The sequence below is a fragment of the Oreochromis niloticus genome, linkage group LG16 (assembly GCF_001858045.2).
Source record: "Oreochromis niloticus isolate F11D_XX linkage group LG16, O_niloticus_UMD_NMBU, whole genome shotgun sequence".
Taxonomy (NCBI): Eukaryota; Metazoa; Chordata; class Actinopteri; order Cichliformes; family Cichlidae; genus Oreochromis; species Oreochromis niloticus.
In genome coordinates this window covers 5,861,476-5,881,542 of record NC_031987.2, presented here as the reverse complement: position 1 = coordinate 5,881,542, position 20,067 = coordinate 5,861,476, and the positions used below count along the sequence as shown (strand labels likewise).

Here is a 20,067-nt window from a genome sequence, read left to right as displayed (position 1 = left end):
GCTATAGATACTTTTTTCAATATTTTGGTCCATGCTCTCGAATAAGAGGGTCTTATCTTTCCGGGAGGGGAAAGCTTTTATCATATACTGTGAATTCTTGAACCTCTTGGCACCATCTGCTAAAGTCTGACAGTAACAAGTGTTGCAGAAATTAAATCTGCAGAGAAGCCTAAGGGTCAGGCATCTGTTGCTATTCTGATGTAATAGTGCATGGTGGAGGTCAGAAAGCTGCTGTCCTTCTGTTTAGTGAAAAAGCTTTAGCATGCTGTTATGGCAGAAACGTAAAAGGAGGAACCGGTTAGAGCTGTAAGCAGTTAAAGGTGGTCAGTTTGACCGTCTGCCCGTGAGCATGTTTGCCTTCTCTGTGACTGATTTTCCTTTCAGCAGCAGCCCTCACCTGTCTGCTTTGAGTCCTTCACACCATGCCTTTGGATGACTTTGATTCATCTTTTTCATCATTCCTTCACTGTATAGGCACACGTGCATGTTTACGCTGAAAACCACAGGAATTCAATAAAAATGTAGCAGCATTTCCATCCAATTATAAATGGAAATTTTATGTGAGGTGAGGCCCTTGCAGAAACCTTCGCAAACAGTCAATGTAATGAGGGGGGAAGAAAAAAAAAACTGAATTAAAACCAAATATCATTAAAGCCCGGCACACCACCTGGGCCCCGGACACTTTTCCTCAACGCTGTCTAAGGCTTCTCCAGGTCTGATGATTCACACCAGAGGGAGCGGGACAGATGGTGGTAAACACATCAAGCTGTTTGGCAAACGGCAGTCCCAAATATCTCCTCCTCTGCATTTGGGAAGGGTCACTTCGAGACTCGGGAGTGTTGCACAACCCTCATAACTGTCTAACGCTGCAGAGGCAGGATCTATACACGCTGTCGTGACTGCCTAATTCTGCTGTTTTGTTGTCCTCCGTGGCTTTGTGCTAATGAATAATTTGATGTTTTTGTTGATCTATCGCAGCCAACATTTGTCGAACAGTGTTTTGAAGCTGCACGGTTCATCATTTTCATCTTAAACATGAAATCATTTCATCAGAGAAAATAATAAACATTAACATCAGTCAGTTTGTTTTTTTATTTGTTTTTCGCAGGGAGCTTTTCAAGCGTGAAGACTTTATAGTGCTGCCAAACTGATGAACTGCTCACAGGAAAAATTTACCATGGCAGCCCTGCAGTTGGGCCTCACCGAAAAAGATTTCTGCACATGATTCATTGAATGATTCCAAAAGCTTCCAAAGCTTGATAAACAAAACCATAACAGTGAGGGCTTCATCCAGATAAAGCTGCTTGGTCTTTCTTATCTCCTGCCATGGCATCTGAAGAATTTCTTTTCATTGTTTCACAGACAAAGAGCCAGAATTTGTTTTAAAAATATCTTTTAAAGAAAGAACATACCAGTGGTTGAGCATGTTTAAACCAAGCTTTCCCTTCAGTGATACTGTAGCTTTCTTGAAATAAAGAAATGCCCAGGTGACATCACCGCGTTATAGCTCTGCATTCCTAACTCTTAGTAACTGGGACTGGGACCTCTTGTAGTTTAGGTTTGCAGGGCTGATGTCCAAGATATAAGTAGGTGGGATGCACTGTACATTCTGCAACAAAGCATCCTCTTCAGGGTAGCATAAACATTTTTGGAATTTTCTACAGCTTCAAAAACAGCTGCTGTCTGTTTGTCTTTTCCAGCTTTCTCAATGGTCCAATGATGGAGCTTCAGAGATCCCTCTTGTTGCCTTTTTTCCAGCCTCACAGCTTGCTTCACTACCCCACCCACACTCTGCTTCAAACCAGTCTGAGAACCTACTGACTGATCTGCTAACTAAGAAGCATCAGCCAATTTTAGGAGGCTACTGGATGTAGCTGGGTTAACAGGAAGTCCTGATCAGGATATCGTTTACCCACTCTCCTGTTCCACAGTTTGATCACTGTTTGTGGCATCCTCAGGCAGTAGCAGATGCTTTCAATGTCCTCCAATCTGAGCTCAACATAATACTTTTCATGTCCCACTCAGTGCAACTAACTCTCAAAGTTTCTATAACATTCACAAGGGATTTGTATTTCCTGTTGGGTTCTCTAATGTCACCGTCATGTAACAAAAGAATGGAGATGCCTCACTTCAGCATTTGAATGCACCACCAGGAAGGATTCCCAGATCACTCTGAAACAAAAGCCAGTGTGGGCATGTGTTTCATTATGATGCATTATTTATGTTGAGGGTGTTTAAAGTCTCTGTGAGTTGATTATGGTTGTGTACTGAAATGAACTGAATCCAAAGATGCCCTGGAAGGTAGGAAAGACTGTGTAACACCACTGGCACGGTTCTTTGAGGTATACCCTGCCCACTGACACAGGTGGTGGTACACATTGTTTTTTGTTAAACATCCTCAATGTCAGGCATAGCTCAGGTTTATGAGCTACACAAGCGGCGGATATGTGTGCTCACCTTTTTTCCTGTTGAAGGCGCGGTTCATAGTGGAAACTGTGCGTGTCTGTGGTCCCTCCTGAATATCTGCCAATATTCCACCTGGAACAGCAGCGGGGAGACGCAAGTTAAAAATGGTTTCCACCACAAACATTCAGCAAAACACAGAAAGTCTAAAAAACAAATCTAAAGTTTTCTTTGAAAAAAAAAGGAGAGAATAATCCCACCCTCTTAGAGTGAGGCAAGCATTTGCTGTCAGAAAGCGTTAAAATTAAACTCAGTGTCTCTGCGTTACATTTGTTTACCACGGAGCCACGTCATTCTCATCTCATCTGTGGTGCCTTTAACCTTGTGCTGCTAATAAAACAAAATTCACTGTTCTTGCTGTTTAATGGTACAAGGTGTGTCTAAGAATGGTGATTTGTACCAAAGGGAAGCAACAAAGCTGCACGGTAAAACGTTGCATTGTTTACCATGATCCTCTTACAGGCGCTGGCATTAATGTTCAAATCTTTCCAGCAGAACTAGGGCAAATTTTTCAGCTAAGCAAATGCACACATACACACATGTGTGTTTGTTTAGCTGTTACTAATCATCTCCAGGTTTTTATTACATTACAGAAAGACAAAGAACCAAAAGGATTTGAGTAACACTGATAATGGATAAAGTAAGAGATGAATGTGAAACGTGGATAAAAGTCAGATTTTCTTCCTTCTTTCTTTAAACCTACTGTAGCTGCAGTAATGCATGCTGGATGCGTCCGAACACACAAACTGTACAGCACATTGACTGCTGTGCTACCTCACAGAAACAAAAGTAGTGATTTCTTTTGGAAATGCAAAGCATCCACCTCCACAATGTCTCCAAATGTGACACTGCTTTGACTGCTTCCGAGCTTTTGCATCAGTTCCCCATGAGAGCCCAGCTTTGCAGAGGACTGCAAGGACAAACTGTCCAGAACCAGGTAGCTGTCGGCGACCCGCACAATCATAATTCTTTACACATTTGCTGCTGGGAAATGTGTAAGGACTGCCACACAACAGCTCTTTCAATCTTTGCCTCTGCAAACACATTAACTGGGCTATAAAGGAAATGAACACAACTTTCCCCTCTCTTACATTTACAATGCAAATACTGAGCTATTAAAAGTTTGGAGGTTGATGAAACAACAAATCTTACACAAGCTGCTAAATTTCAACATGATCCAAAGTGACACAATTTTTACAAAAGGGTTTGGTGTTTGCTCTCTACAAGGAACATCCTAGAATAGCCAATGAAATTAATCAATTTTCTTGTTAGCTGTGACACATAAAAATGTCTATTAAGTGTATTACATGACATCTCAGTTATGTCATCCATCAGCTGATGGATATACAGAAAAACACCCCGCTGTCCAAACAGCCCATTCTTGTAAAACGTCATGTGACTTGAAAGATTCAAGGGAATTTCTTCAGAGCTCAACGAATAAATGATTAACTTCTTAAACATAAATATTTTTAAATATTTTTGGAACACAATAAGAACCAGATGGGGTTTTTATTAATTATGTTATGATACATGAACTGCTACAAATGAAAGAGCATGCTTTCATTTTCACAGCTGTGAATGTGAGCTGCAAGTTGTGTGTTACAGCTGTGAGGCAGTGTTTATCGCTTTCTTCTGAAAAATAGCTTATGAATTGTTTTTGTATGATTAATTTATTGCAAAACTTGGCAACTTAGTAGCTCAAAAAGCATCATCCAAAAGAACCAAAGACAGTCAGAGGAGACTGAAACACAAACGCTGCTTATTAGACCCAATTCAAAACACAGAGGACGTGAGTGGAGCTAAACCCAGAGGCAGACAATAGCAGCACCGTGATGTGGCACAAAGCAGCCAGGCTCTAATATGGAGACATATCGATTCACTGGACTGACACCCGGAGCTATAAAACATATACTTTGGCCTCAGAACAGTCGGGACTTTGTCACTATGTTTATGTGATCATTTGTAGAAAATTCCACTTCAGTGACTTCATTCAGCAGTTTAGTTAGCTTGGTAAAATGTAACCAAATAAGACCTCAGTTTAGGTGGTTGGTCTCTCTGCCTCTCTGCCATTATGTCCCTTCATCAGCTCCGACTGCAACAAACTCTGACGATGTTTATGTTCATCGGCAATTGTGAATAAATGACGACATTTATAAAATAGGTTATAATATGAATACAATTATCAGCCAATACTCCATAGGGCTGAGAAATAAGATTAAAATTCAAGTGTTACAAAATGAATCGATCACCGCGACACGGGAGGGTAACGGATCATTAGCTCTGACTGAGGCCGTGTCTGAGTCTCATATCTTTATTACCGAGGGGAGAGATTTTGACAAACAAACACAACATCGTTTTGAAAAGAAGACTCATCAATGACAGAACTCGACATATTTCTGAACTCGCATTTCACAGACTGAAAAATGAAACACTCTAAACTGCACATAATGAGGAACATAATGATGTAAGGCACATCACTGAGGGAAAAACAAACACAATGTAGTGGGTTCTCGCTGTAAGGGGAGCTTTTTTTTCCTCTGACAGAGGCCCTGGAAAAGGTTGTAGAAATTTTAAATGGAACAAGCTTCAGGGTGGAGACTGACATTCCTCAGTCAGCTAGAAGAGAAAATCGACTGCTGAAAGAGACCAACGTGCTCTTGTTTAAGTCACACATGATGCCGTTGCAAGCATCGCATAGGCAGGTGAGCCGCAAGGACACTATTATTATGTGCATTTAGCCAAAGGCGACAGGGAAAGCAAACTCTGCAGATCTCTGCATCAAACTACTTTGCGGTATTTGGTTTGCCAAATTAGGACCTTGGCAGTCGCTGCTTTGCTACCTGGAACTGTATTTTTAGATTTAAGTGCATTCTTATCTTTCTCTTCGAAGCAACAGATATGCATTTGCTGCAGAATAAAACTGTCTTAAAAGACTCATCTTCCTTTTAATGGTTTCTGGTATTTTGATAGCGTCAGTATGGTTTTTTGTTTTTTTTAATTTTTTAATTTTTTTTATTCCATTCGAAATTGGGGAAAGAGCGGCAGAAAGTATGAGGGGGTGTGAGCATGGACCTCCTTTCATTTCCATCGAGAGCATGAAAAGCCTTTTTAACCAAAAGCAGGACTCTGGAGGTGTAGTGCACCTGAAAAATAAAGATAAAATAGACCTGAAAATTAAAAAATATGCTCCCACAGAGAGCTGTGTTCTACCCTTTTCTTTTCCTTAAAAGCACAACAAGGGATACTGAAGCTCAAGAAAATTTGTAAAAACAAACGATTGGAAAGATTGGATACATGCACCCAACAGAGAACCAGAATGAAGAAAAAAAAAAAAAGGACGAAACTGGCCCGAATCCCAAATCGTGCAGAGTGGCTTACACGACCTCCCTAAAAGTCACAGCTAAGAGCTTTAACGTCTTAAAACAAAGATTGCCTCATTCTGGCATCCACAGTGGAAAAAGGCCTGGCAACCTTTTTGTTTGTTTGTGACATACTTGGACGTAATGCAATGGTTCGCCTGACACTTGACTGTGATATCACTCATTTTGATTGACAGCTGAAGTGTCGGGTCTGTTTTAATAGCTTCCTGTCTGGTGATTCAACAGCACCCTCTTGGGAGAACGGCAGACTCCGGATCTCACTCACACTCACACACACACACACACACACACACACACACACACACACACACACACACACACACCTACACAGACTTAACACTGAGCTGCAAATGTCGTCAGTCTTCTTAAATGTTTACCAGCTGCAGAGGAAGCACCGTGTTCTTCTGAATTCCTCAACAACAGTCCACTCTATACTCACTTCAATTAAGAATGAATTAATAGTATTAAGACTAATAAGAAAAGCAAATGAGCACATATGTCAATAATTAAATGGCAATAAAAGCCCAGAATGCCTTTACATTGTACTGTAACACACCCTAAAATACACACACACATGTGCACACACAGGCTAAAAGACTTAATTACACAGTACATCATATGTAGGCTGAATTTTGTTTGTGAATTACGAGCAAGACTAGTTGAAAAAGCGAAGCAGCATTTACTTACTTAGATTCTCATCCTCCCAAAAACTGATGAAAAAATGTCCAGATTCTGACAACTCACCTTCAGTGACTCAAACATTTGGAATTTAGCTTGGGAAAGAAACTTACTGGAGCTGGAACCTACTCTGACCCTGTGCGGTTCCCCTTTCAAGCCCAGTCAACGCACTGAAAAACGCTAAAGTTTAACAAACCCCAAAATGTTTCAAAATGCTTCAAATGAAAGCAAGAAAGCAAAGTTAATGTCCCATTTAAAAATCCCCCTCAGCCGCTCACTAATCCAAGCCATATGCACTCAAAAGGCAGCGCGCTTTTAACGTGGGATAAGAGCAGAGCGTGCACTGTGGTCCCAACACGATGCCCCAGCAAAGAAAAATCAACAAAGATCCTTTGTTTTCCTCACTTTGCTCTCGCCCCAGCTCTGAAGTCTTGCTGCCTAAGTGCAAGCCATCGCAAATACAATCTGTTTATGAATTTGGTCCCAGGATTCCTCAGTTGAATCAACCATGGTGTTTTTGGTGTCTAATCTGGAAGGCAGTCCTGCTCTCTCACAGCCCAGCACTTTCATCTGAGGTGGATCAAATGCAAAACCCTGACATATTTTATAACGGAAAGGCACCTCTCCCCTTCGACTCTTTAAAAGGAGAGGAGAGAGGGGGAGAGAAACATGCAAACAACAACAACAGAGCCGAGATAAAAAGCTACTTACTTGCCTCCAAACTGGGGTGGAATAGTGAAGAGGAAGTTTCAGAGGATCTTAATAGTTTTCAGCTGTGGACCAGATGGTGGTGCACTGAGGACTGCAGTAAGCAGAGATGATGGGGGCTTGCAAGCTCAACAAGAAGCGTTTGCCTAGACACATGATACTTGACATTCAAACCCAACTTCCTCCGCCCACAGTTTGTCCAAAAGGAGTTTCACATGTGGAAAACAAGAGACCCCTTTGGACAGGGACTATTTCGCTGTGATGCACAGGGGCATACCACAGATGAGCCATAAAAGCCATCTCGCCAGAGGTTGCAGGCTGACCCTTTTGCTGCAGTGTGTGATTCATCATCACACTATGCACCCTGGCAACAGCCTCAGGTCAACATCTTGGCATCAATCAACTCAGCAGTACGGCCAAAACATTATGAAGTAGAAGTCACAATACTTCTCTAACTTGGAGCACAAAAAGCCTCCCTGTGAGATGATGTCAACTTAATAATACCTTTTCGTTTTCCTCTGCACTCTGAAAACATTTACGGCTCAAAGTGTGAGTACCGGCAGCTCCAAGTGTTTTAAAATCTGACATTCAATTTTTTATCACATAGAGATGAACTGCCCGGGAGTGCCCTCAAAGTGGGCAGGGGCGATGCAAAAACAAAATTGGAGCTGACAAACAGCTGAATCGGCAGCCTACTTTGTTTGCTTATTGAGATTTTTCTATGTCAACATCTAAAGCGTTATGCAAATGTCGTCTCCCAGCGGGCTATTCAGGAAACTGTCAAATCTGAATCTCTCCTTCAAAAACTTTTGAGCATCTCATTGAAGTCCAAATACTTGAGGACAAGCAACTGACCACTTTTATTAAAAGTGTATCAGAGGAGGCTGATCCAAACAGGCAGATGAGGTTGCTCCTGCTCTGTTTTTTTAGACACAAGGAGGAGATCAAAATATAAATCATAATCAAATCTCGCAGAAGTTGGTGCGGCGCTGCGACTCACGCTGTCCTCCTCATTTCAGTTTAATGCGCTTCATGTTTTTCATGAGGTGGGGGTACAGTTCTGAAGCCAAGACCCATCACAACAACATTTCTGCTATCTCATGTCACTACACTCCAGCACCATTCACAGAGACACTGCCAACACAGATGATCTCTCACTGTTACTAACAGAGGCGTCAGAACACATAGAGGTTAAGTACAGGAACTCGGTGTACGATTTAAGGCACAGACAGATGCATGTAGCTTTTCACTCTTAAATCTACTGTGTTCGTAATGGCCACCAGGGGCCGATACCTGTGGCTGCAAAAAGACTTTCAGTCCTATAAAAGTCTGTAGGAAAATTAAACTTGGCCCTGACTTTAACAAACACTTTTCTCAGTTTGTGGGCTCAGACAGCATTTTCACTCATTAAATGAAACACCAGGACAACATTCGGTAAATCATGGTGATTCTAAGTACTCTGTACTAGATAACCAAGCCAAAATATGATAATCCAGAATATGCTCATTGGCCAATAATTTGTGACGGACACAGTCAGATCCACCTGATCATCACATCCACTATCAAAACTTTCACCTCTAGACTTCATAACAGGACTTAACAGCCAAGTTAGGAGGAGGAAAATGTGTCAGAAACATCAGAATGACTATGATTATCTGACAGCAATGGCAGAGAAGACGAGGAGGCAGCGTTAAGGGTTTGTCAGCAAACCAGTGTGCCGCTAAACATAGTTTAAATTAGCATGCTTTACACCAGAGGTCGAGAAGTGGCAATTAAGAAATAGCTTCAAAAGCTATATATATATATATATAATAATAATATGCTAATTGTGTGCATATTATATGCTATGTCACTTCCTCATGTTGCTATGCTGGTTGGCCAACAGAGCTATTGTTTAGAGTGACCTGGAAATATATCCCAGTGATGCCATTTTTGCATTTCTGATATAAATAGATTAGAGTTTACCATTTATTATGGAAGGGTTTGATGTCAATTGCCGACATGTCTGATCTCAGTGTCCTTTGGTGTCAGTCTCATAATTTTGGTGTGAAACCCGAAACAAACAGCAAGAGAAAGCAATCTGTCTGTCAGTAAGTAATAGTAAGTAACTTTTGCTCAAAGGTTTTTTCCCTCCTTTTTCTAATCCTCATGGTTGCTCAGTGTGAACTAAACTGTTGATATGGTGAACTACTTTTAGTTATGGTCAAGAGCTAACGAGAAAGTATAAGTACTGAGTTTTAGTTCCCAGCAATTAATAGGTGCATTAAAACGTACAAATACATTCAAATGTGCATTCAAATGCAATGAGAATACATAACATTTTGGAAACTTCTTTAAGTCTACTTATGTGAACTACAGCAACTGCAACAGAAAATATAGCTGTGGAGATAAAGCATTGTATTTGGCAAATAATGCCTTTTTTTCTTTTCTTTTTTTTTTTTCTTTTTTTAAAGAGAAGACTCTTAGTTTCCAGCCAATTTACAAAGGTCACTCAGAGAAGAAAAGAGCACATTTCTTGTTCATTCTCTCTCTCTTTTCTTTTTTTAAAATCCAGTATCCGGTTAGAGATTCAGCTTGGTCAGGGCCTTGGGTGGCGGTGTGTTTATGCTGGCCAGCACAACTTTGGTTTCTGCATGAGAGAGCATTTAAAGCAGGGAGGGTCTCCGGATTTGGGCTGTTCTGTTCGCACTTTATTTTTCTAGGGGTTTTTCTTTGCACTGCCCAGTATCGCTTCATATTTTTGTCTTGTATGAACAGCTGTGGTTGGGTAAGGGAACTGGCTAGCCGAGACACATTCTGGGGAAGTGGGGACATTTATGTTGCAGAGCCAAAGATATTAATAAATGCCCACGGAGGGGAATTGGGAAAAAATGAACTAATAATTAATTATATCTATAACACTTTAAAAACATATCTGTCAGTGTACACAGAAAGAACATATCTGTGTACAACATTATGAGCCTGTCAATGATTAAAAAAACCCACATTTCACAGGATTAAACATAAATTTTTTACCATTTTATAAGTAACTGAGATAGTCGAGACAACAGCAAAGTGGCACAACAGACACAGCAACTCGAATGCATCTGGGTCAACAGTTAAAAACAATGAGTGATCTCTTCCGACTGTTTCATAACGTGGTTGTACCGTCGCACTTTTGGGAATCATTTCTAATTGAGCAGGAAACCAAATAATTTGGATGGTATAGTGATCGTGTCCAGTTTATTTATTTGCAGATATCCAATAACTTAAAGCACTAATCTCACAGGAGAAGACATACACTGTACCAGATTTAGCAAGCCGCTAATTTCCATATGAAATCCCCAGAACGCAATAAAAACAACTAAATACAAGGCTTTAAAGTATCTTCTCCTGGATTCTATTATTTACAGTTCTTATGGTTTACAGATTTTCTACAAGTTCAGACTCCAATTATTTCGATCCTCGCCTGGGATGCATGTGTAAGTGTGTTTGTGGGAGTGGGGAGTGGGTGGAGAAGCAGGAATGTGCATCTCAATGAGAAGCATCTCGGTGGATTTTCATTGAGATTTGCAGCCTCCATATGATTTGTGCTTCATCCAGGCAGTGATGCAAAGTGCCAATGTGTGACACCAGAGATGTATTTTCAGTTGGCATGGCTTGCACCGCTCACTGCAATGTGATGACAATGGCCAAAAGAGAAAGCAATCATTTCAATTTACCACCACTGTAAAACCAGCTCAAGTAAATATACGATTCCCAAAACTAAAAACCAAATACCAAAGGATGACTATTAAGGTCCAGCTCTAGTTGTTAAAATGCTAATCAACAGCACGTGTAATATCAGTTTGTTTTCATTCCAAGGGTGTCAAAGCTGCTGCCATCTCAAAGTCACATGCAAGTAAGTGAGGGAAAACCAAATGAAGCAAAATGCAAAAGGAGACAAACTGTAATCTCCCAGCTGACAGACCTTTGACTTACTCCAACACCCTTCCACCTGCCTAATGTGGATTATGGATTTAAAAGAGGTCCATTATCTCTCAGTAACCAGTGTTGCTATGACAGGCGTGTTTAACCAAAAGAACTCAAACGTCACCCTGCAGGTGATGCCAGGAAAAATGTCAGGCCATCATTAACGCCATTAGTATGACTCCATGGGGGAGCTTAAATGCCTGGTCAGTAGTTGTGGTGGACTGACTAAATGACAGTCACTGATGCTGCCAGCATGACTAAACTGGGGCTGCAGAAATGCTGTGGACATCAGTGTGCAGGGCTCATCCTTAGATGGATCTTTAATCAGTCTATTTCAATTTTGCTAGTATTACAGGGGGGAAAAGCAAAGATATGTATAAATATAATAAGGTTTATATCTGCTGTGTAGAAGGGCGATGTTTGTGAGTAGCAGAAAAATTCAAGAACAGTATTCTATGCCCTTCATTATGCACAAATTTTCTTCCATATTCCAATGGGAAATCATAATGGAAACATATTGTATGTGCAATCGAAAGTTAGAACGATTGCCCTCCGGCTCTGTGAAAGTATTCAACTATTAATGGGCAACAATCAATCACCAGTGTCAGCCACCTCCTACCTGAAACACCAAAGCCTAAACTATGTGGAACAGCAACCAATCCTCACTATATGAAAGAGCTGAGACCAGAGGGCTGGTTTTTATTTTCAATTTTTTTTTTGAAAAAAAGACAAGTTGTGTTTGGAGTGTTTGCCACTGGCTGGCTGGGTTTTTTAAGTGTGCATCTTATCCATGTGCTTCTGTGGGTTCCTTGCAGGTCACCCCTGTCACAGACTGGTGCCCTGCCCAGGTTGTACCCCTCCTTTTGCTTTGTGACAGCTTATTCTAGCAGGTCTTTTTTTTTTTCTTATTAATTGTCTACATTTTCTCCAAAAGAATTTCACGTTAACTAAGCATAATCCCAGCCAAATATTAAAAACACAAGAAAAGCAGAAGACAGTACCAGAAATTCAATTAAGCAAGATATATTTAAAATCTGATCGAAACGTGGCATGGCAAAGCTTCCTTCCACATCCCAAAGAAATACATGTTAGGTAAGTTGGTGATTCTAAATTGGCAGTACGCGTGAATGTGAGTGGTTTTCTGTCCAGCATGTACCCTGCATGTCACCTTATGACAGCTCAGACAGGCTCCAATTCGACTGTGACCCTGAATTGGATAAGCAGAAGAAAATGGATAGCTGGATTCAGCAATCTTACTCAATAGAGGCTCAAAGTGTACCTGCACATTGGTAAAAAGTATTTATATCACTTAATTATTTTTTGCAATGAAGACATCTCTCCTCGACCCACTGTAAACCATCTCCAGTAGTAGTAGTAGCAAAGAATAACCCTAAATGTGCATTAATATTTATTTCAAAAACGGATTACATCATGTAATCAATCTGCCTCCAAACTGTACCACAGGGAAACTCAATAGGTCATGAACTGGTCCTTTGCTGATTCTACACAAAGCAGCTAATTAAAAGACACAGCGTCCAATATCACGAGGTACAAGGTGAAAGCGGAAGGGTGTCCACTGCTAATGTTCTTCTTGTTGCTGCAGGCTACAAACTTGCTCTAGAGTGTTCAAAAGGTCACGGTGTGTCTGCTGCTCTGCTGTACTATTGATTTGAATAAATTAACTGTTTCATTCAAGTGTTTTGTTAATTAATCTTTACCCTCCCCGCTGCATTCATCTGGAAGAAAAGGTCTATTCTGCGGTCATATAAGCCAGGGCGAGACCCAAAAACAGCAATTTGGGGAATTCTAAAGGTCACAACAAGCGCTTTATTAGGAACACCCATGCATTTTAAAAAACTTGGCAGAGCTAGTGCATTAGATTGCATTTGAATGCACAGATATATAGAGAGATATAAAGAGTAAAGCTCTTTTTGTTAGATAAAATTTAGATGTCAAATTATAGATTGATATAAAACATGTTGTGCTCCAGGTACAGATATAACAGCACCACCATTTTAGTGCCTCTGGCCTTATGTAAAACAACAGAAAAAGAACAGACTGTGTTTTTCTTACAGTAAAATTTACCAGAGCCTTCAGAAACCTTTCATCTGTGTCCGGGTTTCTCTTTGACTTGTGTTAGATACTTTTCCAACAAGGCTGAATACAAATATCTGTATTTGTGTGACATTATTCTTGTAATTTTAATCCCCCACATATGTCTAGGTCTTCTCAATTCAAAGAGGCTTTTCTGTAAAATCTTGCCACATGTCATCTGTGTCAATACAACAAAAAACTGGAGGCAGATTAGCTACTTCAAGGCCTCAACAGCCTTTGCTCGCTGGTGGAATATATACACACACAGATATAGATAGATATAGATAGATATATATAGATAGATATAGAGAGAGAGAGATAGATATCTCTCTCTCTCTATATCTATAGATAGAGAGAGAGAGAGATATCTCTCTATCTATCTCTATCTATATATCTCTATATCTATCTCTATCTATATCTCTATATCTATATCTATATATAGATACAGATATATATAGATAGATATAGATAGATATAGATATATATAGATATATATATATATATGTACACTTCTGCTCAGGTGTAAATGCTGGGCTGATCGCTGTAGTTGTACACATGCTTTTACTGCATTATAAGTCCTTGATTTAGAGGAACTTAAGGAAGTATGTGCAGACCTGCACTGAAATTCAAGCTCTGGCTCAGGTCAAAATTCTTCAGTCCACCATTCTGCATAAGATACAAAGAATCAAGCTCTTAAAGGCAAATAAGTTTTAATTCTTTACAGGCCAAAAGCTCTCTGAGAGAAATTTTCATGATAATTTTAAGAGGAATAACACGTGTTATTGGATACAGAACAGAATTGCTTTCACTGGCTAACAGACATGTCATTGTTAAGTCACACATGGCATTAAAAGGAGCAGAATGGGTGGAGACAGGCTGAAGTAACTTAAACAGGACACTTTGCATGAAATTTGCCAATAGCTGTCATGAGCGGCTAAGCCTTCTTCCTCTGATGTGTGCTGGTAAAGATCATCCGCTAATGGATGATGTACTGGGATTGTGGGGCAGAGTTTAAATTCATGGTCTTCTGAACTAAAGCTATGCCTAAACCAACTTCCCCATGATTGCTTATAAGCATGGTCATAAACCTCATATATGACAACATCCTCCTTTAAATCAAAATAAGATGAAGAAGAGGACCGTTAAGCTTGGCTCGGAGATGATGATGGAAAAGAAGAAAGTCGGGTGGGTGGGAGCAGTGCGCATATGCCATAAATTCAACCATGCAGAAGAATTATTCCATTATTTTTCATATGCAGGTAGATAATTACTAAATTCTATAGAGACGTGTGCCATAGTCTACAAACATTAGTGGAGAAAATGGAAGATTTTGGACTGACTGGATGTTTGTGCACACTGAAAGTCAGCAGAGAGAATAAGTTTGGAATTGGAATAAGTGTCGGCAAAAATATGAATCAGTTCATACATCAGGTTTTCTTTAGAGAGGATGAATTTAATATCGCCGAAAAACAAGTGTTTTACCACATTTAAACAAAATCTGTTGTTCTTCAGTTTAGGGGAATTAAAAGCAATAATTGAAACATTTTTGGGGCGACTGTGGCTCATGGGATTGGGAAGCTCATCTGTAACCGGAAGGTTGCCGGTTCGATCCCCCTGCTCTCTCTGTCCTGGTCGTTGTGTCCTTGGGCAAGACATTTTACCTACTGGTGTTGGCCAGAGAGGCCGATGGCCCGATATGGCAGCCTTGCTTCTGTCAGTCTGCCACAGGGCAGCTGTGGCTACAACTGTAGCTTGCCTCCACCAGTGTGTGAATGTGAAAGTGAATGAATAGTGGAATTGTAAAGCGCTTTGGGTGCCTGGAAAAGCGCTATATAAATGCAATCCATTATTATTTTTTTTACAAATTGGAAAATAGGAGGTTTTGCATTCAACAGGTGACTAGTTAATGGGCTGAAACGTCACTTTTCTGCTTTCAATATTTGGAACTACAGGGTTCAGGTTGTGGTAATTCACTCTACGGAAGATTTTCCACTGGAGCAGTCTCGTGACGATACCCCACACTCAAGGTCAGCGGTGCTGACATTTTTGCATTTTGCACCGATTAGTTGCACTAATCATTTTGTATTGATTAGGGCCAGATTATATATCGACTGAGCCCCAAAACTCACACACAGGAAGAACACGTAGTTGTTGATGCCCAAAAGCCGCCAGGTCATGATTTTTCAGGCGGCTCATTACAACCGATGGCTGGTCACAGGGGATACGATAAAATCCTGGAGTGTGTCAATGGTGTGGACCTGGTCAACCACCCAGCCATTCCAAAAGAGTCTTTGCACCCACTACCGTTAATGGAGGTTCCTTTTGAGGACCTCATGGACCTCATTGGGCCATTTCACCAGAGTTCATGTAGACACTTTGCATTAGTTGTGTTGGATTATTCAATACGATATCCTGAAGCAGTACCGCTACACACCATTAATGCAAAGAGTGTGGCCCATGCTCTGTTTTAGGTCATTTCCTGAGTCAGCATCCCAAAAGAGATACTGACTGGCCAGGGCCAAGGTCCAAGCCCAGCTAAGAATTAAACTCAATACTTTCTGGACCTGAGAGCCAAGGTACACACATTGGGGAGATTTTCATGAGAAAATCTGCCCCAGGCCCAGGAATGTCAGCAACGCCTGTACAACAGAGGGGCTATTTCACAGGGAGATGAAGTGCTTGTATTACTCCCTTCCTCTAGCTCAAAATTACTTGCCAGTTGGCAAGTGCCCATCATGGTCACCCAGCAAATGGGGGACGTCATATGAAGTGGTACAGTCAGACAGTGGAGGAGCCACACAGATATTTCACCTCAACCTCCTCAAAGTGTGGAGAGAGTTTGAAACTGCTTCTCTGGTGAGCCTGGTAAAGGTAAGAGAAGAGGTGGAGCCGGAGGTGCCAAATTCCACCATTCCCACCTCTCTCCATTGTAATAATCATCTCACACAGACCCAGCCGGTACCAAGCTCATAGAGCACCATTTTAAAATGCGCCCAGACATGACGCTCCATTCCAACCCTATAGGTTACCTGAACATAAAACACAAATTATTCAGAAGGAATTGGCTGAAATGTTAAAGATGCGAATAATAGAAGAGAAGAAAGACGGGTCTACACGGTTCTGTGTCGACTACTGCAAGGTGAATGAGGTGTCATAGTTTGATGCTTAGCCCAAGCCCCAGCTCCATGAGCTCCTGGACCGGTTAGGTGGGTGGCAGCGGTCATGGAGTTCCTGAGGCAGGCACACAGCCAAAACGAAGAAGTGTGCGGTAGAAAGGAGGAAGATGCACCCACAGGTGAAAAAACCAAAACCAAAAAAGGCCATCGCATCCTGCCCGCATCCAAAGACCAAAGAGAGGTAAGGTTCTTGGGGCTGGCGGATTACTACTGCCGGTTTGTGCCTGGCTTTGCAGAGCTCACCAGCCCCTTAACCAATTTCACCTTAAAAGGTGCCCCAGATCTGATGGACAAAGCAGTGCCAGGCGGTGTTTGCGCAAGTGAATAGGGCCCTCTGTGGGGATCTCCTGCTCCACACACAAAAAAACCCCAAACACAACTAGCAGATGTCGTACTGTGTGTCCATGATGCCGGGTTTGAGGACTGGGGATGTTACAGTGACATATTGATTTAATAAGACTATGAAGTGTGTTTTTGCCTTTCATGTCTGACATGTTTTGCTCTAATAGATGTCTTTGTGAAAAAAACAAAACAAAAAAACCACAAATAAACAAAACATGGAAGGGTTTGTTATTAAGCCTTCCAAATGGCAGATCTTTTACGGTGAACATCCATGAAAAATGCGTGTAAAATATGAGGCGGAAACATGAATGCAGTGTGACTCTGGCTTTATGGTCAATGGTAAGCTGCTTACAGAGTACTAACTGAGCATCAGATAATGAATCCTGGATGAGTACTTAGTAAAATATGCCACAGATAACCAAACATTATTGTCACCAATTCAGCAGCCAGCCACTGTGAAATATAGTCTGGCATTCAATAATGACCATAAAAAGTACAGTACTGTGCAAAGGTCTTGAGCCACTCCTCATTGCTTTATAAATTGCTAGGAAAATGGGAAATACGTGCAGCAATTTATTGAAACATAAGGCAAAAATAGAGTTTGTTAAGGTTTCAAAATATTAAGGAGGGATACAGGAGGAATCCAAATAACAACACTGATCCGGCCGGGTTAAGTCAAACGATGATTTTAATGAACACGCGTTGGGAGATGTTAGGGCTGTTCGATATAACGATATATATCGGATGACGATATAAAAACGTCTATCGTTTCATTTTACGCTATCATTTGTTTCGTGGTGTCGCAAAATAAACTGTTTACGGCAATATTTTTTCATTATTTTGATGGTCACTGTAGTGGCTATATTAATTTCCTAAAGTTCTCTCTTTCTCTTATATTTAATATAACCACATTACAGACGGACAAGCGCTTGTTTTTAAGCATTGTCGTTAGCAACAACGACGGTAAAACCACCTCGTGTCCGCTTGTTTATTTTCCACATAAACCTTTCACAATAAAGCTCAAGATCCTGTTGAGACTTTTCAAAATAAACTGAATCACGTGAAAGATGGAGAGTATTTACGGATGAGAAGCAGAAAAGAGCCGTCAGGTGCTAAAAAATAAACCTTAGACTCAAACGTTAGAACAGGCTTTTCCCCGCAGCACGCCGTGTAATAAATACTCAGAAAGAAAACGGCGGCCGTTACAACCTATGTCTAAAAATGTATCGTTTCATGCATCAGTTAAAACACTCGACTCCAGGTACACGACGCCCAGCTGGAAACACTTCACGCAAGTCGAGCTGCCCGACATTCACAGAATTTACAGAAAATGTTACATTTTTGTGATTTATATCGTTATCGGACGATAGATGTCTTAATATCGGGATATGAGATTTTGGTCATATCGCACAGCCCTAGGAAATGTACACTGCAAAACATCAGCTGTAGATCTCCGCCCAATAACTACACAGCAAAGGTCTTATAACATCAGGGTATGTTTTCTGACGCCCCCTCTTGCGTCATCACATGCATCAGTTTCAAAACCACAAATGTTCTGCTAGCAACTTTTGACACTGTTAGAAAAGAACATTTTCTTCGTCTCCAAGCCAGGTGCTTCCTGTCGCCGCCGGACGCTCACTTATCGTCTGGAACAGCAGCACGTCCTACAACAACTGTCACTTATGTAGACACAATTTTGCAGTTGCAAGCAAAATATGATTAAACTTTCACCTAAAAATGAGTTTACCTACAGTGTGTGTGTGTGTGTGTGTGTGTGTCTCAACCTTAAATGCTCTCTCATCTCACCCGTTGCACTTCTGACCTTTCACCAGAACAGAGGCTCATCCTTATATGTGTAATAACCTAACTGAAACTATATATGTAATATGTTGAATAAATGTTTTAATCAAGAACCACTACTAAAAGCTTACTAAGAAGGATATAGACAAATAAAAGATAATAATGAATAACCTGGTTATTCAAGTAGCATCATCCCAACAGCTCCTCAAAATCACTTACACTCACCCTCTGCTTAGTTTCACTTTCTGCAAAAGCATGCGCTTCCTGTAAGCCTGCAACCTAGTCTTTCACACACTGAAATCTGGGCCTCTCCCATACAAACCAACATAACCAGCATATAAACATTTAAGATTATAAAAAAGCATTCAAAAGCATTTAAGATTATAAATTCAACTCAACAGTTTAAAGTGGTTATAACTGCACCTGTAATAAAGGCTAATTGGGTGCCAATATGTTTAAACATCTGAATGCAATATCAATGCTGTAGATTATGTTATTAATGCAATGGTAATGATGATGATTATGAACAATAGCAGTAAAATATTTCCCTGATCTCCACAAGTTACAGGCACAATTCTAAGTGAAAGTCACTATTCACTATGTTGACTTTTGATTTTTCTACTGAATTTCTTCAAGTAACCTTCAGGAATAGTTTTCCAGGCTCCTTGAAGGGACATTCAAAGCTCTTCTTTGGATAATTTTGCTTTTTTGTTCTGTTCTCTGTTAAAAGGACCCGCACTGCTTCAATAATGTCGAGGTCTTGGCTCTAGAGAGGCCAGTTCAAAACTGATAATGTTCCACTGTGTGTTTTTCTATCCAACTATGCTTTTACTGCATTGGCAGTGCATTTGGAATCAAGTGAAGCTGGTGACAATCAGCTGTTTTCCAGATGGTTCTGCAGATCAAAATCTCATGATAATTTTCTAATTCCATCAGTTGTTACAAGATCTCCAATACCACTGGCTGAAATGCAGCCACCACCATGTTTTATAGGTGGTTGTAGAAACTCATTGTTGTACCTGTCTGTTGGCTCTTTGGGAGCAAAGTTTAAAGAAATGAGGGGCAGCTGAAGACTTTTGCCCAGTACTGCATTTTTGCAAATCATGTTGCATGTTACCTTTGACCTCTTGCCTATAAAATGTCATCACTTCATAATTTTTGTACATTTGTGTTGAAATTTTGTCATAATTAGCAAATGAATTCTGAAAATATGTTTAAATTTATACTAATTAATAAATTTGGCCATAACTGTCTTGGGGGATATAGAACATCTACCAAGATAGTACCAATTTCAAAATGAATGGAAGTGAAACTTTGTGTGAAAAGTAATTATATTCCCTCCAGATGCTCCTGGGGTATTATATTCACAAGAATGAGATAGATATGAGGTTACAGTGACCATCAAAATCAGTACACAGGGGAAGCTATGGTCCACAGCAAGCACTGTGATTCAATCAACCAATCCACAGACAATG

At 40.6% G+C, this 20,067-nt stretch overlaps 1 protein-coding gene across 8 annotated transcripts in view; it reads right to left on the bottom strand.

The window, feature by feature from the left end:
- gulp1a (GULP PTB domain containing engulfment adaptor 1a) overlaps window positions 1-20,067 on the bottom strand; it is a 103,509-nt gene that overhangs the window by 34,904 nt on the left and 48,538 nt on the right. For 5 of the 8 annotated variants that reach the window (XM_025903570.1, XM_025903571.1, XM_025903572.1 and 2 more), the window contains one exon: window positions 2,458-2,538. In XM_025903570.1, coding sequence (XP_025759355.1) covers window positions 2,458-2,538 — 81 coding nt within the window. Of the gene's footprint in view, window positions 1-2,457; window positions 2,539-6,530; window positions 6,748-7,232; window positions 7,379-20,067 lie in introns of those variants that run through there. The other 3 variants (XM_025903573.1, XM_025903574.1, XM_025903575.1) reach the window with 3 other exon arrangements.